Below are 25827 nucleotides of genomic sequence, written 5' to 3' on the forward strand. Positions count from 1 at the left end.
CTGCATCACTAAACAGACATGGGGATCTGGACGATGGTTCATGGTAGCTTCATAAGTTATCATCAGAACCAGATCACTCATGAGTCTTTCTTGGCATTTATTCATTCATGCATTCATGCATGCATTCATTCCACACTTCTGGAGCTCCTCCTACGTCTTTGCATCTTTGCTCATGCTATCTCCTTGAGTGGCACAAATAAACTGGAGGCTCTTAGTCATGTTGTCTAGCTCTCTTTTCAGAGTGTTTACCTGGAGCTGGTTGGCTGTGGAGAGCCTGGGATGGTGGTTTGGGTGCCAAGGATGTAGTGTGATTCACTCCGTTTTCTGCTGGAGTTGTCCTGGCTTCACTTGGAGCTTCTGATGGTGTTTCCCCAGGATCAGCCTATAATCATAAATATCCTTTCATTTTCCATATTTTTTACTGTTCTTTTATAAGCTTCCAAAGCCAACAAGTCTACATTTGATTTAGCATTTTCACAACACATCTGGGGTCTGAAATATCAAAATGAAACTCTCTGGAAAGCAGGGTAGAAACAGCATGGTGTTGAGCCATGACTGTAGTGGGTTGATTATATCAAAAAGCCTTGATCTGTACACCTTTCAATGTCCATGCCCTTTTGTAGTGCCCTCCCACACTGACTCTGGACATGACCATGTGATTTGCCTTGGTCAAATGAGACAGTAGCAAATTTGCTGCAAGCAGAAGATTGAAAAGGAGCTTGTGAATTTTCCCTCTCTTTCTCAGACCCCTGCTACAGCCATGGAGGACAAGACATTATGTGGAGGAGAGCCGGGTCATCTAGGTAAGGATTTCATAGCCCAGCCAGCCCCAGCTGACCACAAACACATGAGGGAGTCCAGCTAAGATGAGCTGAGCCTAGTCCAAATCAGCATAACTGCTCAGCTAACCAAATGACTAATGAAAAGCAGTCAGTCATTTTTGATGTTGTAAGCCACTGAATTTGGGAGTTGTTTGTTATGCAGCAGTAGCTAACTGGTGTGGTGGTTACAAGCACAGATTTTGGAGTCAAACTTATCTGGGTTCAAAATCTGGCCTTGCCATTTATTTATTTATTTAAGGGGGTGGATCATGATCAGGAGGAGCAGAGGGACAGGGAGAAAAAATCTCAAGCAGACTCTGTGCTGAGTACAGAGCTCGATGTGGGGCTCAATCTCACAACTATGATATCATGACCTGAGCTGAAACCAAGAGTCAGATGTCCAAGGGCCTGCACCACCCAGGCACCCCTGGCCTTGTCACTTGTTGGCAGTGTAGTGTTGGGCAAGTCACTTAACTCTCTGCCTCAGTTTCTTCATCTTTATATATGAAGATGTGTCTCTACTGGGTGTCATAATATTATGTACACTGTAAGGTTGTTTAAAGGATCAAATAAGTTAACAGTTATAAAGTACTTAGAATAGTTCCTGTCACAGAGTGAGTAGGTGGGTCTAAAATAAATAAAGTCTAAGGGCACCTGGGTGGCTCAGTAGGTTAAAGCCTCTGCCTTCGGCTCAGGTCATGATCCTGGGGTCCTGGGATCGAGCCCTACATCGGGCTCTCTGCTCAGCAGGGATCCTGCTTCCCTTCCTCTCTCTCCGCCTGCCTCTCTGCCTACGCATGATCTCTGTCTGTCAAATAAATAAATAAAATCTTTAAAAAAATAAAATAAATAAAGTTTTTAAGTTTGTATAATACTACCCATGAATAATAATAATAAATGTGCCAGAATTTATAAAATCTCCACTCCATTCCTCCTAGGAGCTAGTCGACTATGTCCTATGTAGAATAAACATTTAGTAAATGTTTGCTGAATAAGCATTGTTTTTATAAAATAATTGCCTCAGTAGTCATCACATACCTTTGCAATGATGCATTGCAATTCTGAAATGCCCTTCAACTCTTTTTTTAGACTTGCCATCCAGGTTCATGGCAGACATTACTGACAATGGCTATCCCAATGTTCTACTTGGTAGTAAATTAAAAATACATATATAATATAACATAATAACAATATTATGAAATAGCCAGAAATCATTTGGAGCCCAACATTCTGATATGGTGTCAAGAGATTACAGATAGCAGAAGGTCATATGATAATATTTTTATACAATGTAAGATGAAAAGGATTGTCACAAGTGGCTTTTACTCTGTCCCCCCAAAGCATCATTAAAGCACGAGTTCTGAAACTGCTTCCAGTGATGGCAGAACTTATATCAATTCAACAAATCACCCCTACTTATCTACCATGGCCTGCTCGAGGCCAATGGTATTGAAGTGGAAGCGATGATCCCTGAGACCCATGGCTGGGAATGAAGTTGGGGAGGCAGGAACCTAAAGGAGGAAATTAACCAGCCTACACAACTCACGGTGGTAGAACTCTGCCTTTGGGGGAGGGAGAGGCTTCTTTGGATGGGTAAGTCCTACTCTGGTTGCATTATTAAGTTACACCCATCAGGAAAATTCTCCCTAGAAGCATTATGCCCAAGGGAAGGATTGCATATTTTTGTTCACCAAGAAATTGCAAAGTGGGGGTGCCTGGCTGGCTCTGTTGGAGGAGCATGCAGCTCTTGATCTCGGGTTGTGAGTTTGAGCCACATGTTGGGCGTAGAGATGACTTTAATAAATAAAACCCTAAAAAAAAAAAATTGCAGACTGGAGGCATAGGGTCCAAACAGTGTGCATGGGAATGTTTTCTTTGGCTCCCCCAAGGTTGCCAAAGATTTTAATGAAGGAGATTTTATATTAATAAAATAAATTTCTTGCTTTTCTTGAAAAATCAGATCGGCAGTGTTGAGCCTGCATTCCCTATGTTGAGCTAGAAAGGAATGGTTTCTGTCCCTTTTAGGAGGTTCCCTCTTCACTCATTTCGGCTTCACCTGTCTCACTCCTGCAGGCATTTGGATTTGTGGGGCACTTGCGAAAACTGGAATACCACAGATGTTTGGCCACAAAATTCATAAAGAAGATGCATGTACATTGCACAGAATGGACTGAAGTAAAGGGAATATGGAAAAGAAACCTGGGATATCAGCAGAGTCATCCACTAGGCCTGGTTATCTGCGTGGAAAAAGGTAGGAGAACGCTTCCCAGCCTTCCCAGCCTGCGGTCACCAAAGTCAGCTGCCTGGGAAATGGGAAGAAGGGGCTCCTGTTCCACAGGCATCTGACCTTCCCCATCTATATCCAGGCAGGTTTCTGGAACCGTGTGGGAGATAAATCACATTTTTTTCCCAATGTGGCAGCTGGCTAAAATTAGTCCTCTGAAGAAAGATAGGATAAAAGAAAATTCTGGCGGAGGGAAAAAGAGGTGATGGCAAGCCAGCTTTCATGAAGGCAATAGTATGTGGCTTTTTTTGGCAACCAAACTTAGTGTCTTGGGAGTATCAGGCTGGAAATGTGTTCAAAATGAATCCAGCAAGCTTATTTTCGCCTTGTATCTGGTTTTGCAGACATTCTGTGTAGCTGTACGCCCTTGGGAAACCAAGTTCAATCATCCACTTGAGTCAAGAGGAAGGAAAAATAAATCTCTGCTTATCAAGGTTATGCAAGACAAAGCCGCAGGTCCTGGAAACTGACATAATGTATCAATTCAGAGAGATTTTTTTAAAAGCAGATAAATGTTGAATAAACACACAGGCAAACATGTTACAGTTATAACTGAGGATAAAGAGACCACCAAGTTTTGGCGCTGGATTGTGAGGTAATCTTTAGAGAAATGCTTCTTTAGTTAACACCCCAGATATGACCCCCCCCCCACGGGGGTCACACACCCAGATGCCTCCGGGAAGGTAGAAGACACGGCAGAACCCCCAGAGGGCGCCATTCACACTATACAGTCCTTTGTTTTTAAAGATTCTATTTTAAGTAATCTCTGAGACTAGCAAGGGGCTTGAACCCTGAGATCAAGAGTTGCACGCCCCACTGACAGCCAGCCAGGTGTCTCTCCGGGTATACATGAATAGGCAGTTAATGGGAAGGATGGAAATGAGCAAAGCTGACAAGACTTAATACAACAAGGCAAAGTGGGGCCATGGTCAGAGTTGGAAAGGGAGGTCTTGGAAAGGGGCAGCTGCCACTCAGCTTCAGTCTATTATTGAATAAAAGCTGGAAAACAAATTGTGTGTGTGTGTGTGTGTGTGTGTGTATGTGTGTGTGTGTGTGAAATCCCCTGATTTGAAATCACTGAGACCAAACAAATCACATCTTCAGACCACCTTTGGCCCAGAAGCTGCCCATCTGTACGCCATGCTCGGCAGTTTGTCTAGAATTCGAGGACTGTGTCAGGGTGAGCAATGCACCCACAGCAATGGTGGAATGAGAGGGGCATGCTGGGAAATGCAGTGGCCCAAATAACCTGCAGCCCACCATGCCCCACCTGCTTGCCCCAGTAGCCAGACAAAGCGGAGAGCAAAGGGTGGCCAAGGAGAATGCTAGACTAAGGAAAAGGAATCCAGGGGCTCCTCAACAGCTTTTGTTTCTGCCTTTTTTTTTTTTTTTTTTTGCTTGATACTTGTCAGGTGTCTCTTATGATTATTTATTTATTGTATTTATTTATTTAGTGAGAATCTATGATGGCAAATATTTCAGACTGATGTTTAAAATACTGTGTTAACCAAGGGCTGGTGAGTACAAATTCCAATTGACCCTTCCCTCATAGAGAGTGCTTACAGAAGCAGCTGTAGATCAGTGAGTGTGAGATTGTTTTAGACACACCAGCCTCATTACAGCCAGTATCAGCTGCCTACTCAACTCCACTGTAAAGCAAAGAAATCTAAGCTGTTATTAAAGGTCTTTACTAGGGGCACCTGGGTGGCCCTGTTGGTTAAGCATCTGTCCTTGGCTCAGGTTATGATCTCAGGGTTCTGGGATCGAGCCCCACATCAGGCTCCATGCTCAGTGGGGAGTCTGCTTCTCTCTCTCCCTCTTTGCTCTCTCTCTCAAATAAATAGATAAGTTAATCTTTTTTAAAAAGGTCTTTACTAAAGACTTTATTAAAAGTCATATAACTTGCTAGAGGCCACACAGTTGACAGTTGGATTAATGTCTGAATATGTGTTAAGAGTCTAAAATCTGAGTTTCACTGCTGTCCTACTTCACTCTGAATTCTAAGCTAATAGTAACTTTTAAGGAACCACAAAAGTAACTTAATTTGCAGCTGAAATTTAGAGATGTATAAATATAAACATCATTCCCAAAGAGTTAACTTTGTTACACTAAAAAGGCATTCCTGTATAAAAAGCTAAATGAGTTAAATAGAACAGCTAAACGCAAGAACTGAAAAACAAAAAATGCATATAGTAGTAATACAATATTAGAGGAAAGGTTTTGACCTCATCACTGAAAGGTTGAATAATTCCCCTTTACAGATATTTGAGCTGACGTCCAAAAACCAAATTCCTTGTCCCTATCAAAAGAATCAGTGGGGGTCAACACCTGTGACTAGCCTTTCCCCAAATGGTCTTTTTTTAGGAGTTTGAATAAAATAAGCATGAAATACTTTCCTATTTTACTGGAAATTGTGATAGAAACAACAGAACAAGAAATGTCAGTTTTCTCAATATAATGGAGAGCTTCCTGGAATCCAGTTAAATACATTTCAAGGAAAGAAGGTTCAGAAGATAGTATGTTAGTTAGTTGCACTAGATTTTGCTTAGTTGGATGGAGAAAATTGTGAAGAATGAACTACAGAAGCAGGTGCCTGCCCTCTAGTGGCCAAATGGAAGCACTACAACATTTTTCCTTCCCGATATGGAATAATGGTCTTGTTAAAACCAAGATTTTTAAAGATTTATATCTTTTCTCCTTCCAACAGGAACAGGAGTGACTTTAAAATATAACACAGGTGGGCCATTAAGAGGATAACTGGAAAGGTCCCCCCCCCTTTTTTTAACAAGTTTTGCAGAAGGAGATGATGCTATTTGGTACATCAGTTGAAAAGATTTCTATCCAGTTCACTGAAAATTTGGACCCGACAATAAAGCGATAGAAAACAAGGATTTGAGGAGTTTGGAGAATTTATTTGAGAGTGTAATATAGTTAAGTAAGGGGTCTTCCAAATACCAAATATTTATTGTACTGTTGGAGGTGTTGGGTCATACTTTCCTGCCTGAGTCATATAAAAAGTATAGGCCCTTCCATGTAGTGGTTAGGATGACAGCATCTTGATTCAGCATTGTATTATTCAGATGAGTAAGGGTTAAGGTCATCAGCTTTTGCTGAATATCAAGGTCAAGGCTTATAATTTCTTCATGTAGAAATCCAGTCCACTCCAGACAGATGGGGGCTTTTCCCTCCAGATAGAACTTCCTCAAACACACATACAACTGGCACCTTGAATTTATATTCCCTGAATGAAATTAAATAATGCATCCACTGCACATTTCTAAGGAATTAAAAACACTTCTAAAAACCTCCAATGTGAAGCATTTCAGAATGAAGTAAACTAATATTTGCAGCCTACTTTGAAATGCATCAAAAAATAAGATAGACTAATGAATGGATAGTTGATATAAATGTGATACAGCAAATGCATCAAAATGTAAATTGTGGAATCCAGGTGATTGATATATAGATGTTCATTATACAGTTCTTTCAACATTTGGGTACATTTGAGAATTTTTATAACAAATGATAGCAAAACCTTATTGTGAAGAGTCCACCAGAGTGAGTTAGAAGCAGGACACAGTTTTAAGGAGCTGAATAAATACATCTATTGACTTCGGTTTTTGTCATATCTGTGATCACGTAAAAAATCATCAGCATCACATGGTATCTTTGCTGAAACATTTGTAACAGCTGTTTACATGCATATGCATGAATTTTTATTAATGTTACTTCCTCCAGATTGTAAGGGCTATGAGAACACCTGATTTTTCTCATCATTATGTAAATTATTAATATATATTAATATATTATTCTTATACAATTATTTTATATTGCATATATAATATATATTATTAATATATATTATTGTATTTATTAACATATATATCCTGTATAATATAATATAGGATACAATGCCCAGCATGGTGACTGACAAAGTTGTGTTCAAAAATCTTTTTATTGGATGAATAAATGAAGAAATCTGCCTTTTATTTTCAGCTCATGTATGATCACTACAAACACTACCAATGACAAGGGCCTGAAACTAAAGAACCACCTTATGTTACCATAAGAAACAGCTTTTTTTGAATGAATGTGTCAGTGAGTGAATGGAGATGCTGTCCTTGTCTGTAGAGAATCCGCATTTAATTCAGAATTATGGCAGTTTATTTAGAAGGAGATTAAAGGGAGACACTATTTTATATCTGTTACCTCTGTTATTGTTCCTGCCAATTTTAATGTATTAGAAATATTTGATACAGTCTTTTTTCTGAAATCAGAAAAAAAAATGAACTCTTTATAGTTGGGCAGAAATCATGAATTTTTCTTTTTTAAAATGAATGTAGACCAACCACCCTTAACATTCATCCTGTGGGGATGTATTTTTCAATTTATCTAAGTCAAATCACTTGGTAAGTACTCTGGTCAATCACTCACAAAACAGATTCTGGACAATTCCCTGAGAAGAGAGTTTCTCCTGGAGCCCTGCTGGGGTCCTGTGATGAAGGTGACATTTTAGAGTGCATGGAATCATGGTTTTTTATTTATTTATCTATCTAGTATTATTCTTCTAAGATTCTAAGTTCACTTAGAGAGAAAGAGAGAATGAGCAGGGGGAGAGGCAGGCTCCCCACTGAGCCAGGAGCCCGATGTGGGGCTTGACCCCAGGACCCCGACATCATGACCTGAGTCGAAGGCAGATGTTCAACCCACTGAGCCACCCAGGCGCCCCTGAATAATGTCTTTTTAATTCTATGTGGGGAGAGCCCCAAGTGAGCCACAGATGTAGGAAATGCCTGTCCCTTCACCAGCAGCAAAACATGACTAACAAACTCATTAGAAATGCAAATGCACCCCAGACCTACTCTCAGAAACTCTCAGGGCCAGCAATCTGTGCTTAGGAAGTGATTGGGGTTATTTTAAAGGATGCTTAAGTCTGAAGGCCTTGTTACTCAGAATCTGGTCCTATAGGTCAGTAGCAGCAGGTTTACTCGGAAGGCCCTTAGCGTCTGGGTGGCTCAGTGGGTTAAAGCCTCTGCCTTCAGCTCAGGTCATGATCCCAGGGTCTAGGGATTGAGCCCCCCAATTGGGCTCTCTGCTTAGCATGGAACCTGCTTCCCTTCCTCTCTCTCTGCCTACCTCCCTGCCTATCAAATAAATAAATAAAATCTTAAAAAAAAGAAATGCAGAATTTTGTGCCTTGCTTCAGAACAATGAAATCTGGATTTGCACTGAAACGAGATCCCCAGGGGATCTGTCTGCATTCAAAAATTGGAGAAGCCTTATTCTAGAGAGTGAAAAACTGCCATTGAGAGTCACACTTTTACAGCCCCTATAGTATGGGGCCCGCATGGATGTGAATATTTGAATTTCTGGGTGTAGCGCTGTTTTGGGCAGATGAACCCAAAGCTCCTTATTTGAATCCCTTGAATTTGAAAAATTGATATGGAGGAAATTTGTAAAAGCAGTGAGATTGGACCAATACTTGAGTAGTTTCAACTCAAATTCATATACGGTCTTCTCTTGAGAACTCATTTAAAAAGCTCTAGTTCCTCCACTTTTTGCTTACTGATCATAGGCAAGTCAATCTACCATGCAACTGCTCCCCTCTTTTAAAAATGGGGATTACATGTTGTCTAGTTAGGGCTCAGGTTTTTTCCCCCAGGGGGCCCAATAAAATGCCTTGTAAACTCCAAATCTGTATATAGAATAAAGGGACAGTGTCATTATCTAAAGGCCATCTCCAAAAAGGCAAACTTTCTCTTCTCACTTTATTGGATGCTTTAAAATTCAGGGATTGAATTTTAAACTTATAGAAACTGTTGTTTCTATAAGTTGGCATGTTGCTAAATTATTATTTGAGGAGCAAGATTTTCACTTAAAGAGAGTCTAAAATTGCTAAGAAATCTCATCTTTGATTCTAGTGCCAAGTTCTTGAACCATGGATGAGGTAATAAGCTTCTGTCTTAGAAACAGATTGATACACAATGCTTTCTCTGAAGTTAAACACGGTAACCTTATGAGTTGTACCATCTTGGATTTTTGCTATTATCTTACTGGTGAAATCCACACTAGATCATATAATTAACCTTTTTCTTCTCAAATAATCAAATCCCATCAAAGATGCCTATTTAAAAAAAAAAAGATGCCTATTTTGCCATATACTGAATAAGGAAATAAATTATTTTTGATACATTCCAGCTCACTTATAAGAACACACGAGTCTGACAACTTAAAAAGTAGGCCTCTTGGAATAAATGAAATTATGGTATTACGAAACAACTTTCCCTTTCAATGTCAAAGTGATATAAAGACCACTAACATACCTTTGCTTGTGTATTACACACACAGATGATACAGGGAACTCTTGAGAACAGAAATTTTGGCCTTGAAGGTTGAGGAAGGTTTGGGGCATTCTCTGTCTTAGATCATCACTTTGTCCAACGGTGGTAATGTCCACTTAGTGAATGAACATGGCCTTAGAACTTTTGAGCTGGGGGAACTGAATTTTGGCCAGAAGCCACTGTGCAAATTAATCAAAGGGAAGGCACATAAAGAAACCTATTATATTGAAGAACAATATAATATCCAGTGATGTAAAGGCAGGGGGAATCCTGACATTTGATTCAACAAAAAAATTCAATTCAAAGGATGCTGCCATTTAAGGTAAAGGTCTTATATTCTGTGGTTAGTTATCCGAGCCACGTGCTTAGAGGACAGAAAGAGGCAAGAAGGGTAGTCCTTGTTTACAGTTACTAGAAAATCGCAATTGCTTTATTGAGGTAGCACAATGGGGTGGAGTGTGGTCCCTTGCTACTCAAAGTATGCTCTGTGGAACAATGGCATTATCCCATTCCCTGGGGCTTGTGAGAGGTGCTGAGCTTCATCCCACCCCAGACCTGCTGCCTCAGGATGCCCTCCCTGGTTGGCACATCTGACTTGTAGAAATGCTGGTGTAGAACATGAGTTCCGGAGCTAGATGGCTTGGATTTCAACACCCACTCTCCTCCTTATTGATTGTGTGACACTGGCTGAGAAATCGAAGCTCTCAGTATTCAGTTTCCTCATCTGCTAAATGGGAATAATCATAGTAACCAAGACATATGGATATTTTAAGATTTAAGTGTGTTAATCCATGAAAGGGCTCAGAACGGTACTAGTTACGCTGTAAGCGCTCAGTAAAATGCTTCTGCATTCCCCAACATGCTAAAACAAGTCATGTTCAAGTACTGCTTGTGGACATTAAAGACGTCACGTAATATTTTGTGTTCAATGCATTGGATATTTACTTTTCTCTTTACAGGTATATTTTAAAAATAGAAAATCAGGAGTGTTACTGATGTCTCATCAGGCATTTCTATAAACGCATGAAAACATTAAGGTTGTGAAACCATTTTTAAAAATTAATATTTTCTAAAAGAAAAAACATATATGCATCTACTTGTTAGAAGGACATACACCAAAAATGTTATCTCCAACATTACTCAGGGCCTTTTGGGTTTTTTTTGGGGGGGGGGGGAGTTATTATGTTTAAAAAATTTTTATATACCTTTTTTTAAACAAAGAAATAGTTATAAATATTTTAAAACCTTTGTTATAATTCAGATTAGGCAACTTTCTACAATTTTACTAACCCAGTGTCCTGAATGATGACTTTAAAAGACACAAAATAAACCCAGCAACTCAAATCTCTATTATTCCTTAACTTACATAAATAAATGTTGGATTTATTATAGATAGCTATCTATCTATCTTTCCACATGATCTGAAATGTATAGTGTTCAAAGCATGGGGGAATTTTCAACTTGCCTAGTTACTTGGTTTGCACATTACTCTATGAAGATCATTTATTAAAGTATTACAAATCTGGGAATATTTTGCCATCCAATGAAGTCTTTAGTTTTCAAATAGAAATGACCTTTATAACTACCAAGTTAAAAGGATTATACTAAAAAAGTCTTCGTTGCTAAAATAGTGTCTCCAGTGCCTGCCATGTCCTAGATAGAATTTTCTTTTGAGAAAACCACAGCTACTTATTTTCAGTGGCCTCATTCAAACAAACTTACATCATTACAAGACAAGAGAAAGGGCACATCGGTGCTCAAAGGTGTGGAATGACTTTTCCTTCCTAGCGTTAAATGGTAAGGGCAAATGATTTTTTTTTCCTTGAGTTTCAAAAATGAGGTCATTTAGGGTTTTGATATTTCAAAGGAAAAAAAATTATATTTTCTCTGTTGGACCATTTGGAATCTCTGGGATTCAATGTCTCTAAAATTATTTCTAAAACTGAAAATGTCTAAATATCCTCTAAATTTAACGAACATTGTACATTTACTGAAATTCCTTTCTGATCACTACTGCTAGAGGAGAAACGAAAATAAAGTTGACCTAAAATGCTACTTCTGTATTTTTATATTCATTAGCGTTGCATTCTCTCTAAACAGATTTTTGATACGTGATGTTTGGTGCAAAGATAAGACTTTGAAAGGACTACAGTGTGACAGGATCCCTGACATCTTGAAAGCCCTATGTCTCCCGTTCCTTAGAGTGACTTTTTTTTTTTTTTTTTTTTTTTTTTGCAATCACTAGAAAAAGTCTTTCTGGTGCACCATGAGTAGAACACCTCATTAAAAGACTTTTTATCACAGGGTGCCTGGGTGGCTCAGTCGTTAAGCATCTGCCTTCAGCTCGGGTCATGATCCCAGGGTCCTGAGATCAAGACCCACATCAGGTTCCCTGCTCAGCAGGAAGCCCGCTTTCTCCCTCTCCCACTTCCCCTGCTTGTTTCTCTCTGTCAAATAAATAAATAAAATCTTAAAAAATAGAGAGAGAGATTTTTTATCTCAATTGCTATACGATATAAGCAGAAACTGGCAGTATCTTGAAATGTTCTCTCCAACTGAGGGTTCACTCCTTGGAGAAGCTGGCTAATGAATATGTAGAAATTCATGATAGAAAAAGTGTTGTTTCTAAATAATGACAATACATTTGAACTTTGAACTTTTATTTCCTAGAAAATAAGACATATCCAGTTGATTAAAAAAATTCCTGTTCTCTAACTGGAGAAGGACGTTATTAAGGATTATTTCTATCTATATAAATTATCTTTACCTTGAATTATATTTTATTACGTATGGTAGTGAGCTAAAGCAGGTGGAAGAGAAAAGAATTTCAGAACTTCTGTTAGATTTCTAAGGAGAGCCTCTAATTCCATTTTGGTGTTTATATGAGCAAAATGAGGCATTCACTGAATTTTCTTTTAATCCTTTTGAAGGTCATTGGAAAGAAAAAGCGCTATGATCTCTAAAGAACCACTAGAATTAAAGATGTGACTATTGTGAAACATTCAAATTCTGCTTCCCAGACAAAAAACTCAGAAAAGGCATTCGTTCTTGATTTTCAGTATAAAACAGCAACTATTGAGCCTTATTGGTTTCCCTATAAGCAGAACTCAACATGGCGGTGTTTAAGTGCATGATTTTCTGAGAACAGGAGGAAACTGCAGGAAGGTAAGGAAAACAGGATAAGAGGATAAGACTGGAAAAGAAGATTAAGTTGAAATGCTGTTTCAGCCCGGAGTCTAGCCTCAGCCTGATCCCTGAGGGGCTCAGGAGTGTGAGCTGTAATACAGAAGCTGCCCACCTGGAAACAATGGACCTGGGCTCTTATTCTCCTGGATCTTTCCCTTGCTCACCATGGGTTGCCTCCTTCCAAGAATAACCTAGCAGACATCTCCAGCAATGTAGTTCCAGTCCTCTGGAAGTAAATACACTTCCAACGCTATGTGTGCCTCTAACATCTATGCTAGGTATCCGCTGAGGGGAGAAAAACAAATGTGAAACACCTAGGCCCCCTGTGTGAATTTTGAAGGCTTAGTCCAAGCACTCACTGCTTGTGTGGGGCTCACAGATGGAGGGCTTCCCACGTTCCAAGCAGAGGTTATTGGTGTCCTACCCAGACCTTCTTTATATTTATTATTTTTTTTAAGATTTTATTTATTTGTTTGAGAGAGAGAGAGAGAGAACAAGCCGGGGGTGGGGCCGAGGGAGAAGCAGATCCCTGCTGAGCAGAGAAATGGATTCAGGGCTGGATCCCGGGACCCTGGGATCATGACCTGAGCTGAAGGCCGACGCTTAACCAACTGAGCCACCCAGGCGCCCCTCAGACCTTCATTTTAGTGCTGCTTCACCCACGTCTACAGGGCTGCTGCAGGTGTGGGCTACAGAGGGCTCATGACCGCAGGCTTCTCCAGAGGACTGGAGGTATATTTATGTCTGCTATTAGGCATAATTTTCTGGAAGTATAAAATTTTCCTATAACCCTATTTATTGCATACCACAAAAAGCATTATTTCTGAAATTACCAGTGTAACTTTAAATTTCACTCTCTACAGGTTCTATGGGATACAATGCCAGCAGTGTAAATAAGAGCCTGGAAAATGTTACTCTTATGATGAATGTTATCCTTTTTTTTTCCATTTTTTTCTCATGTTCAATTAGCTCAACATATTTTAGATCAAAAATTTCTAAATTTCTGTACAAAAAAGCTGGAAATAATCATAGATGTGTTTAAAAATGTATTTACATATGTTCCCTTAAGATCTTTTAAAAGAGTGGAGTATTTGAAATATCCAGTAATAGGGGTTACAAAAATAAACTATGATATGGCTATGTGATAGAAAACCATAAAATCATTAAAGGGTATGTCATAGAAGAATATTTAATGACATGGAAAATATTTGCATTAAGTGAAAATAAAGGGTCAAAACACAGATTGTGAATATTATCCTGTTTTATGAGAAAGTAATAACTGTGCTATTTAGCTAGTCTTTTTATACCTAGTGTAAAAAGCTATCTTTAGATAGCTTAGATCTTGGTGGCTTAGGTGTTTGAATTATAGGTAATATCTTTGGGATTTGCTTTTCTCATGTTTAGTTCAAAATTTTCCTGTGATAAACCTAGGTTTCTTTTGGAATAAGAAAAAGAGTTATTTAATAAATTATATCAACCTGGGGTGCCTGGGTGGATTAGTTGGTTAAGCAACTGACTCTTGGTTTTGGCTCAGGTCATGATCTTGGAATTGTGGCATCAGGCCCCAAGTTGGGCTCCACGCTTAGTGGGGAGTCTGTTTCCCCCTCTTCTGGCCCTCTCCCCACCACTTGCATGCTCACTCTGTCTCTCAAATAAATAAATAAATCTTAAAAATGATAAATTATATCAACTTTAATGGACTTGGGTATTAGGTAGAGTTATCTAAACAATTTTCAAGATTTCTTTCCCTCATTCTGATAGTTCTCCATTTTTTCTCATCTTTCTCCATGAATTTATCTTCAGAATACTCAAATGAAGTATGAAAATAGCTTATTTCTTTCACTATTTTTAATATTGATGTCACCTTCAATCATTAAACTGTTTCACTTTTTTGAAAACTAAAAGACTACCAGTCTACATAGAAGTTTTATATTTTTAAATTTTGCTTCTAATATTTCTAGTCCCTTCCTTGATTACTCTTTGCATTGTGACACCTAATTTTTAAAAAAATATACCAATTATTTGGAAATATGTATTATAGTATATAAGTATACAGCATAAGAGTAGTAGTAAACATTTTATGGCCCATACTACACACTAGGTATTTATATTAAGGACTTTATGTATTCTACGAAGTCACAAAAGCACTTTGAAAATCCTGCACTCTAAAGACAAAAAATGAAATACTAAATAACATGATGATCATCTTCTTTTCTAAGTGCTTTAGTCACCTTTAAGCAATATGAAATCAGTTAGAAATTTTCACCTGAAATGGTGAGATGTGGACTGTTCGATGCTGGGGTGGGCACAGACTATCAAAAGAGGATGAAATATAAAAAATTCTGCCAATCATATAGATGTCTTAGGAGATGATGCTGAGCTACATCAAAGAACTTTTCCAATGTGCTATTTTCTTCTCCCAAGGCATGATGTTATATAGGCAAAGCCAGCCACTGGGTGTGGAAATCATGCTTAATCCCACATAAGATTGGAACACTTGCTCACCTCTTTCTTTACTTCTTCTTCATCTTCCAGTGTCAAAGCAGCTAACTGTTTAGCTCTTTGCTCCATGAGATTCACATATCGTATTGGATTTGACAAAGCTTCAATCACATCTAAATAAAGAAGAGACATTTTCAGATCAAAGGTCCTGGACATATTGATAATCCACCATCCATTCATCCACCTATGCTTTCACTCATCATCTGTCTACTCACCCTTCCATCCACTAATTCATCATCCATCTTCTACTCCTCCATCTACCATGTAACTATACACTCATCCGTCCAGCATTTTGGAATTGGACAAGACTCAGGACCCTTTGTTGCAGTCTCAAGAAGACAGAACTCAAAGGAGTTCAGCTCTGACAGCCAAACTGGATAGGCTTCAACCCAGATACCTCAATATTCCATAGTTTTTAGTTTCTTCTTGAGGGGTCCATCCATTCCAACAATGGTCTACACACTTGTCCTATTTGGCCGAAGTGGTGTTTTCATAAATGAAGGAAGACGTTTCACATAAAAAACCCGCTTTCCAGACTATTCAAACAACCTGAAGACTTGGCAATATGAGTACCATTCACACTTTTACGGTCTAGCTAGAGTGAGGTATGGCTGCCATCGCTGGGTGGACATATGGTCCAAGTTTGCCATAGTCACCACCACTCTCCAATACCTTACAACCAGGCTGTTCAACACTGTGACTATTTAAATTTATGATTCTTCGTTGACATTGTCATTGGTTAATTCCCCTAACCTTAGGATTTCACCCATGAAAAGTTCCTGGCTTCTAAAACTGGCCGAAGACAAATTCATTGTACAGACCTAGATACACTGTTGTAGTACCAAGAAGCATGGGCTAGAAATTGCTGGATCCATAAAAATAATACCATGAGTAGATAAGCATGCTCAATATTTTACTGGGACTTAATTGAAATGAAATTAAAATTTATTGACAAAGAATTGAGCAATTTAATCAACATACATACTTAAATAGAAGTGATTCTGAGGCCAGAATTTCCTGCCTGTTTTTGGTCTTGTTTTCCTTCCATTAAACCACAAAAATAAGGATGGCCCCAGGTGGAAACATTCCCTTGAGTTAGGTTCCTTACCTGCATATGTATCTGGGACATAGTCTTTCACCTCTATGTAGACAAAGACAGCTGGGAGCATCAGAGGCTGGTTCCTTTCATTCCTCAGGCAGATGTAGTGATAGCCTAGAGGAGGACATTCACATACAATACTGTGTATCATGTATTTTCTTCACAGTGTTAGTTACAACAGAGGAACATCTGTGTGATGTAAGTCTTTATTTTAGGAGACTATGGATGACAAACAGGCCACTTCTTTCTCATTTACATCACGTGGTTTTACATGATACTATTTTTCTCAGCAGACAAGAAAACAATGTTGATTCTGATTATTCTCCTTTCCAATCATGTTTTTCCCCACAGAAGAGAATTTAAAACTCTATGTCGTGGACTGAATTATTGGTCCCAATTCTTCCCCTGTACGTGATTTCTTAACTTGGGGCCTAGCCATATGCTTGACTTTAGACAACGGGATGTCAGTGATGTGGTGCAAACAAGAGACTTAAAATGCATTTGCAGTTAGGCTTGCTCTTATATGCATTCCAGGGGGCGGCCAGAAATGTCCGTACTGTGGGTACCCCGACTCCTTCCTTCCAGAAGCCTGAATGAGTGCATGTGGAACAACAGACCTAACTCCAGCCCTCACCCTAAAACACAGCCTCATGGCTAAGCCCAGCCAAACCCTGCCAACCCACAGATTCATGAGCGTGAAGATAGAGCACTTGTTATAACCCACTGAGCTTTCAGACAGCTTCCTCAATCACCCTTGAACAATCACGTAAGGTGGTGATGGTTTTCTTGACAGCTTTGATAGCTTCTCACCACACTATCCATACCTGGCCGAATTGCTTGTACTGGCAAGATCCGGTGACCAATGAATTTACCTCCTTCTTCATAAACTGCTATCCTCAAACAGGCCAGAGAAGGAAGGACCACCTAGAGGGAAACACAGGATCCAAGTGGTTACAAGAAGGAGTGACTCCAAGAAAGAATTAGAAAGGTAATATTCAAATACAGCCTGTGTTTCCAAACTCCAGTAGAAGCTTCTATTTGGCAAACTGATTAAAAGTGAAGTTGTTGCTCTAGAACCTGGATTTTTCAAAAGGAATCCCAGAGATATGGCTTTGTCTATGCCGTATCACCTCGTCCCAAGAGAGGATTTGTTCCACATGTAGACCATTTACTTTTGACATGAACATTCTCAATATGGAAATGACAAAAGTTTCAATATTCATTTAAATATAAAGTTAGTAGTCTTCTCACTATTGGAGTGTCTACTCTTACATTTTCTTTTTCTTTGAGAGAGAGCGCGCATGCGTGAGTAGGGAGGAGTGAGGGACAAGGGGCAGGGGCAGAGGGAGAGAGGGAGAAGCCTCCACACCAGCGTGGAGCTCCACGTGGGGCTCATTCCCATGACTCCGACATCAGGACCCGAGCTAAAATCAAGAGTTGGATGCTTAGACAACCAAGCCAGCCAGGTGCCCCTACTCTTACAGTTTCAAAGCAAATTGCTTTTATACTTTCCAAGCAAAAGCAAACATGCAAAAATAGAGCTTGCTGAACAGCTTTCAAAATGAGATTACTTTATAAATAATTACCAAATTAGCAACAAGTAATTGCTTGCTGCCCCCCCCCATATAAAACATGTGTGGAGAACATGAGACTAACTGTATCCTTAAAAAACTTAATTTTGGTAACAAGAGTAAGAAAATAGTCAACATTTGCATTTGTTGACTATTTTCAAAGTGTCAGACGTTTTATAAATGTTTTCAGTGTATTATGGAATACTTATTAATAACTCTTTGAAGTGGACACTACTATTAAATCTAATTAACATATTAAAAATAGTGGGAGCACAGGGACCTTTAACATGGATATTCTCTCTGCAGAAGACAGCCTTTCTAGATTTTCTAGCCAGATAGAAGCAAAGGGTATGGTAAGACAGTCTATCCACTTTCTACTGGACTAATATCTTCCTTTGTGTGACAACCAAATGTGAAGAAGATTTGGTGAAGGCAGACAGAAAGTCCCATCGAATGGAAAGACTTTAACTCTATCAGACAGAATCCGGACAAGACAAAATGACCAGCTGCCAGAGGCTAGAGGTTATAGGAATAGGAAATTTAATTAATTTTTTTTTTTTTTTAGGAAGTACGGACTTCCTTCTCTGTGCTGCCCTATTATTCCCCACTTCCCACTTTACTTTTTTTCCATTACAGTGAAAATATATCCTTTACCACTTGTATTATGAGAGAATACGAGTTAATTTATATGTTTGTCTGGTCTTCCAAATGACATATTTTAGAATTAAGTGATTCACAACACAATTCTGACAATCTAAACAAGTGATTCACAGAGATCTGGAACAGTTAAGATAGCCCCCAAATTGATATTGCTTTATAAATATGTAAATTCCCAAATTAAGCAACAAATAATTCTTCGCCTAATTTTTTTCCTCAGGGTGGAACACCTAGAATATGCAGTTACATCTCATATCAAGGATATGAGACCAACCTTTTTGAACACAATGGGCTCTTCTTCCCAGACGGGATTTACAGCATTTCCTTGTGATGTTTTGGTCTTAAATGCCTTCCTCCTCGTGTCCACAGGCAAACCAAACATATCCACTTCTACGTAAGTCCCGACTTTCTTATCGGAAAGAAACTGACCTGAAATAATCTAGAAAATAATAAAAAAAGAGCTCTTGATAAATGAGTTAAGTGATATAAGAAAATATGTTAGGAGGTACAAATGATGGTGGGATCATAACCAAAAAGGAATAGAGGCAAGAGTACAAAGAAAATTGTTCTTTTGACTAAAAGATTATTTATTTGTTTGAGAGAGAGAGTGTGCAAGGAGGAGCCAGAGGGAGAGGGACATGCAGACTCCCCGATGAGCATGGAGCCGGACGTGGGGCTCGATCTCACGACCCTGAGATCATGACCTGAGCCCAAACCTTTTAAACATTTAAAAGACTAAGCCACTCAGGTGCCCCGATTTAAAAAATAAATAAATAAATAAGCAAGCAAACGTGCATAAAACAAGATGACCTGGCAGACAAAAACAAAATTATTAGTTTGATCCTACTGTAACAACAACTGACAAGGGTTCTAAAAATAACTTTGTTGGTGTGTCGTGCTTAAGGGTTTATCTTAATCAAACTCGGCAGGAATGAAACATCCTTTGCTGAAAAGAATTTCCTAAAATAAACATAATCTCTAAGCTCTAATTCTGCCAACTCCACTCTTCAGATACATGGCATGAAATAATTTCAAAGGATATAATTTTGAGACACTTCATTGAAATTTCGAGACACTTCATTGAATTTTTAACCTGTTATGTCAAGGGACATAAATTTTAAATAAAAAATGGATTCAACCAGCTTAGGGTAGACAGAAATTAGTGGAACTATTGTTATTTATTTATTTATTTTTTACATAGGTTTTCATATGCCTTTTGCTTAAGGTCAGTCTGAAAATTGCATTTATATCCAATAAAAAAAAGTTTCTTAATTCCACAGTTACCCATCTAAACAGGAAAGAAAGGCAACTTTAAAGACATTGTAACTGAAATGGCTACAACAAACAAGAGGTTATAGAATTCATGTAAAAAGCTCCTTATAAAATGATTTTTCACTCACAGTACAAAATATTTTCTTACAGCTAAAAAAAAGTTTTATCTGATGTAACATTAATTTCAAAGACTGCAGAAATAATTGTGAATTAATATTTTAGAATCAGATGTATGTTTAATGAAGCAATTATTTTACTTAGTATCATTACTCTGTTTTAAGTCCCTGAATCCTCTGATAGATTTTTAAAGAGGTAACTTGTGAGCTTTTATTCAATATTTAGTAATTTACTGAGAGAATACCTTTTTTCTCCAGTTTTGCTCACGGTGGCTATTTTGCTAGAACTAATGGAGAAAAAAAATACCAGAAGATTTTTCCAAAATGGGTCGCTGATATTTGTACCAAAAGAAAGGACCAACCATAGTGACTCTAACTAACTTTGTTTATTGATTTAGGGTCTAATTTTTATCCTATTAAAGAATAGGGCTTAGCCCCTTCATCTCATGCATGTGGCTTCTGGAATTTTCATTCACATTTAGTCCTTAAAGGAAAAATGCATACAGGAGGTGGAGATATTGCTAGCTCTAAATTTTTAATGACTAAACTACTTCTTTATGCAAAATAGCTAGTGTTTGAGACTTTTGTTGGGGACAATTTTATAACAGAGAAGTACATACCTTGACAGATAAAGTGTTGGCCACTATCCCATCCACGATGCCTTCGGTGAAGGGATCAAAATGCTTGTCAGGTCTCCTCATGAACTCTGGTTTTAATCTGTAGCCACTTTTCCCATTGTATTCGTACATCCCCATATTTATTTGCATAGCGAGGTCTGAATATCAAAAACACAAACCTTATTGTGACAATAGTTGTGTTTAGAGCAAGAAAGTAAGATTGTACTGCAGTCCGTTTTTACTCCCCTTTTTAAAAAGAACTATTTATTCACTGTAGAAATGTAGGAAACACAGATAAGAAAAAAAAAAAAAGTCAAGCTGTAATCTCCAAAGCTAGAGACAAGCCACTGCCAACTCGTTGGTATATATTTTATTTCTCTTCTTCAAATATGTTTTGAACATGTAGGATGTCTATTTCACTAAATATTTGTCTGTTTTAATTTTAACAGTTGTACAAATTCTTCATTACATAAAATGGTTGGATGAATATCATTGTTGTGAAATCTTTGAAGCCATCATTGATGGCATTATTAGGAGTGCCATTTCTAGGTCAAAACATGTGTTCCAGGAAGAAGATGTGTACATTTTGGTAAGTCTTGCCAAAATGCCCTTCAGAAAGCTCATGACACTTTAAACCTCTAATCCATGCTTCTGAGCCTTCCCCACACATCACCAACCATGAACACTAGAATTCTTTTTTTTTTTTAAATTTATATGAGGAAAGGATTTCCTTTTTAAAATTTGCATTTCTTTTGTTACTTACCACCTACACCTAATTACACACTGACTTCTTTCTAATGGACAAAACCTATTGCCAAAGTTTTCCTAAGGCTCAGTCAGCGCATGACATGAAATGGATGTCCACACTAATTACAATTGGTAAGGTTTTTAAAAAAACATTTTAAAGTCATAGGGAATCTGGGAAGCTGTTCTAGATTGTTCTAGATTGTCTGAGTCAGGACTCAACTCTGCTTAGGTGGACAATAACGAGGTGATCGTAGAATTATTTCAGAATTCCATGTAACCAATCCTTTTTGGAGCAGGTAAAATAAGTGAATTTATTAACTGATGGTAACTGTAATATCTGTCAATTTATTAACCGATGATAACTCTGATACCACAATTGGACATTGTGCTAAAATAAGAAAATGACCAACATACCATTCTTGGAAAAATGGACACTAAAAGCCTAAAAAAATATCATAGCAAGTTGTATGTTCTGAAAAATAACACACAACTAGGAAGTAACATTAATCTCAGAAACAGAAGACAATTACATATTAGGGGATCTATTTACTCACAAAAGAAGAAATGAAAATATGGTCGTCCCAACAGATATCAAATCTACATTTAATAATGTCAACATAAATTCCTAGTTAGGACAGGACATACAGTAGTCCCCACTTCTCCATGGGAGATGTGTTCCAAGACCCCCAGTGGATGTCTGAAACATAGTGCCTAACGCTACATATAGTATGTTTTAAAATAGAATGATTATAACAATATACCGTAACAAAGGTTACGGGAATGTGGTCTATCTCTCAAGATATCTTACTCTACTGTATTCATCCTTCTTTTTGTGAGGATGTGAGATGGTAAAATGCCTACGGGATGAGACAAAGTGATGTAAATGATGTAGGCATTTTGACAGAGCATTCAGCTACATTTGGCCTTTTGGCAGTAAGTCAGAAGGAAGAGCATCTGCTTCCAGACCCCTGTTGACTGTGGGTAACTGAAACCACGGAAAGTGAAGCCACAATAAGAAGGACTATTGTACTCCTTTAGTGTGTGAATGAGTATTTGCCTCAGTCATAGCCAACATCTACTCAGTAAAGTTCCCCTTAGTGTCAGGTTGAAGAGAAACTGCCCACCTTTAATACTATTATTTAATCTTATTCTAGAATAGTCAGTCCAAATCACCATGAAGGGAAAAAACATATAGAGGTGATTAAATTATTGTGAGTGTGTTTCTACCTGAAAAACCCAATGGAAGGTACTGGCAAAATGGGCTATTATGAGAGCTTGGGAGGATGATTATAAAACACATTTATTCATAAAATAAACATCCGTATATCAATATCCAGAAACAATTTGCTAAAAATATAATGTTCAGGAAAAAAGGCTTTCATCTAACGAAAGTACACCTCAGATGAAGACGTGAGATATTGCTGAAGGATCTAATGTAAGAACTTTTTAAGGGAAGAGAAAAACATTCATTCTGTGATAAGAAAACTAAAAATTAAAAGGTGTTGGTTTTCTTCAAATTTCCTCAAATTATAAATTTAATGTGATTTTAAACAAAGTATTTTTTTTTTCTAGTCAGGAGGGGGAAACATACTATAACAATTAAACTAATATAAATTTAATGTGATTTTGTTAAAAATCCCATTTCTTTCCCAGTGGGGGAGAAGGAAATAATAATAAGTAAATTAAATTCATTTAGAATAGGAGTCCCACTGGCAATGGCAAGAAACGACTAAAAATTAATAGCCATGAAGGAGAATTTCCATTTCTGGGTATTAGACCATATTATTAAACATTACAATAATAACAGTGAGCTATTGGCCCCAGGAAGGCAGAAACATTTATTAGTAGAGGAGTATAACTGGAAGAAAATGGACCCAAATTAACCACACCAGAAAAGGCTACATCTATTAAACTGTAATTTCAGTTTAGTGTAAAAAGGACAGATCTCAGAGTCCTGAGATTATATGTAACAACTAAATTTGGGTGGTTAAAAGGGTCAAATTGCAATAAAAAAGTAGCCATGAGAGAAACAAGTAATTACGGATCTAATCCTGGGACGGAGAGCCTGTAATAATAAAAATAAACCAAGACTCCATAAAATAAAACATTAATTAACCGAGTCTCATCTGTTTCACCAAATATGACAACATACTCATTATATACAAAGTGCTATTATATGTGGATAAGAACATTGATAATAGTCCATATTATCATATATAAATATGCATTTCATAAAAGCAGAAATGTAAAGATCAAGACACATATTTAAATGTTCAACCTCAAGAATAATCAAAGAAATAAAATTAAAGCAACAATATTTTGTCCAGAATACTATTATTATTATTATTATTCAATGGTAATACTTAACCAAGATCTCAAATGAGAGGTAACACTTCATATCATACACTGCCGATGGAGAAGAGAGCCAGTGCAACATATTTTTTTGACTTGTCAAATGTACCGATTTTTTCAAATCATTTTATTTTTTTTTATTATGATAAGTTTGCTCTTAATGCCCATCACCTATTTCAACCCCCTCCCCCCCCAACTCTCCTCTCTGGTGACATCAATTTGCTTTCTAAAGTTGAGTCTGTTTCTTGGTTTGTCTCTCTTTGTCTTTTAGTTGCTCATTGGTTTTGTTTCTTAAATTCCACATACAAGTGAAATCATATGGCATCTTTCTCTGACTGGCTTCTTTCTTTCTTTTTTTTAAAGATTTTATTTATTTATTTGACAGAAATCACAAGTAGGCAGAGAGACAGGCAGAGAGAGAGGAGGAAGCAGTCTCCCTGCTGAGCACAGAGCCCAAGGCAGGGCTCGATCCCAGGACCCTGATCATGACCTGAGCCGAAGGCAGAGGCTTAACCCATTGAGCCACCCAGGCACCCCTCTCTGACTTATTATTTCACTTAACATTGTACTTTCCACCTCCATCCATTTTGCTGCAAATGACAAGACTTCATTCTTTTTAGGGTTGAATAATATTCCATTGTAGCTATATACTTTCTATATACCACATCTTCTTATCCATTCATCTATTGATGGATACTTGGACTATGTCCATAATTCGGCTACTGTAAATAATGCTGCTATAAACATAAGGCTGCATGTATCCCTCTGAGTTAGTGTTTTTTGTATTTTCTGGGTAAATAATCAAGATTTTTGTTGGACAATTTGGCATATTGCATGAGGTTTTTAAAACATTAACATCTTTTAACAGAGTAATTCTATTTTAGGAACTCTTCCAAAAGAACATTAGGACATAGATTTGATGATTGATAGTCAAGATGTTCCCTGAGCATTACAGTAGAAAAAGAATTCCTAATGTCCAGTGATAGTGAATTTCCTTCATATATAGCTATTAAAATTCATGTTTCTGTATAGCACTTGAATATATATAAATACATACACATATATACATACACATGTATGTGTATTTATATACACACACACATTTTAAACAAGGAATTAAATTAAAAAGGCTGTATACATGTAATCAAAAAACCTTATAGATTACAAAGCCAACAAGTTAACCGTGTTGTCTTTCTGATTGGTAGTGTTCCTGGCAGTTTTATTTTTTTCTTCATGCTTTTCTAAATTTTCCTAATTTTCTACAATATATACATACTACTTTTTAAAATTTTAAAAGTTGTATTTATTCATTTGAGAGGGAAAGAGAGTGAGTGAGAGTGCAAGAGCAGGGGAAGGAGAAGCAGACTCCCTAATGAGCAGGGAGACCGATGCAGGGACTCTGGGATCATGACCTGAGCATGAAGGGAGACACTTAACCAACTGAGCCACCCAGGCGCCCCTCTATATATTACTTTAAAAATCATAAACATTTTTCTTTGAAAATAATGCAAAACCACTAGAAATAATTAAAGACAGTTTCTCCGTTTTCAAAGGTTACCTTTTTTTTTTGTAGTGATATTTCCTTCACTGAAACTTGCTTCTCTTCGCACACCTGGAAATCTGGCTTTATAACAGAACGAAAATGGGCTTTTACTGCGCGACTTACCCACAGTTTGAAAATTAAGGGCAACCATTTGGCAACCTGCATTCCAGAAGAGCTGAGGCATGTAGTTCGATGAATCCACACGGGTTCCTTTCGGATATATCCTGCTAAGCTGCATTTTGTTATATCTGGACCATCATGTTAAGTAGTGAATACAATAATAAAGATGATCAGCCAATACTATTAACTGAGAGGCCACTTTCCTTCCTTCTCCATTGCAAAATGAAGTACTAGTGAGGATCTCCTTGGGCTAGTCAGTGAATAATGTCAAAAACTTCCTGAACACACAGAATCAATGTGCTTTTGTAATAAAGATGTACTGTATCACCTTTGCAGAGCCTTGTGGGTAAAAACTAATGGGGGAGCAAAAATGGCCGAGTCCACGTGAGTGTGATTCTGTGGAGATTCTTAAGGACAGGCTTCACGAGGAAGGACACACGAAGAACCTCAAGCATGTCTAAGCATGTGAGAGCGTGATACTGTCTTTGGTGAAAGGGGCTCATGTGAACTGCATAGCTATTTTTGAAATGCTCTCTGCTCATTTTTGGCCTTCTCTGAGCATGCCGCTTGCCAAGATTGTGGTACTCTCTATGATACAA

At 37.8% G+C, this 25827-nt stretch overlaps 1 protein-coding gene across 3 annotated transcripts in view; it reads right to left on the minus strand.

Moving 5' to 3' along the window:
* The window catches only part of PLCB1 (phospholipase C beta 1), a 676011-nt gene that overhangs the window by 115874 nt on the left and 534310 nt on the right, over positions 1-25827 (minus strand). For all 3 annotated transcript variants that reach the window (XM_045086010.1, XM_045086011.1, XM_045086012.1), the window contains exons 18-24: positions 25232-25356; positions 20470-20624; positions 18736-18900; positions 17058-17157; positions 16243-16347; positions 15138-15247; positions 250-382 (exon numbers count right to left, since the gene is read on the minus strand). In XM_045086010.1, coding sequence (XP_044941945.1) covers positions 250-382; positions 15138-15247; positions 16243-16347; positions 17058-17157; positions 18736-18900; positions 20470-20624; positions 25232-25356 — 893 coding nt within the window. The remainder of the gene's footprint in view (positions 1-249; positions 383-15137; positions 15248-16242; positions 16348-17057; positions 17158-18735; positions 18901-20469; positions 20625-25231; positions 25357-25827) is intronic.

This window comes from Mustela putorius, unplaced genomic scaffold (assembly GCF_011764305.1).
Source record: "Mustela putorius furo isolate JIRA1106 unplaced genomic scaffold, ASM1176430v1.1 tig00000874_pilon_pilon_pilon, whole genome shotgun sequence".
NCBI lineage: Eukaryota > Metazoa > Chordata > Mammalia > Carnivora > Mustelidae > Mustela > Mustela putorius.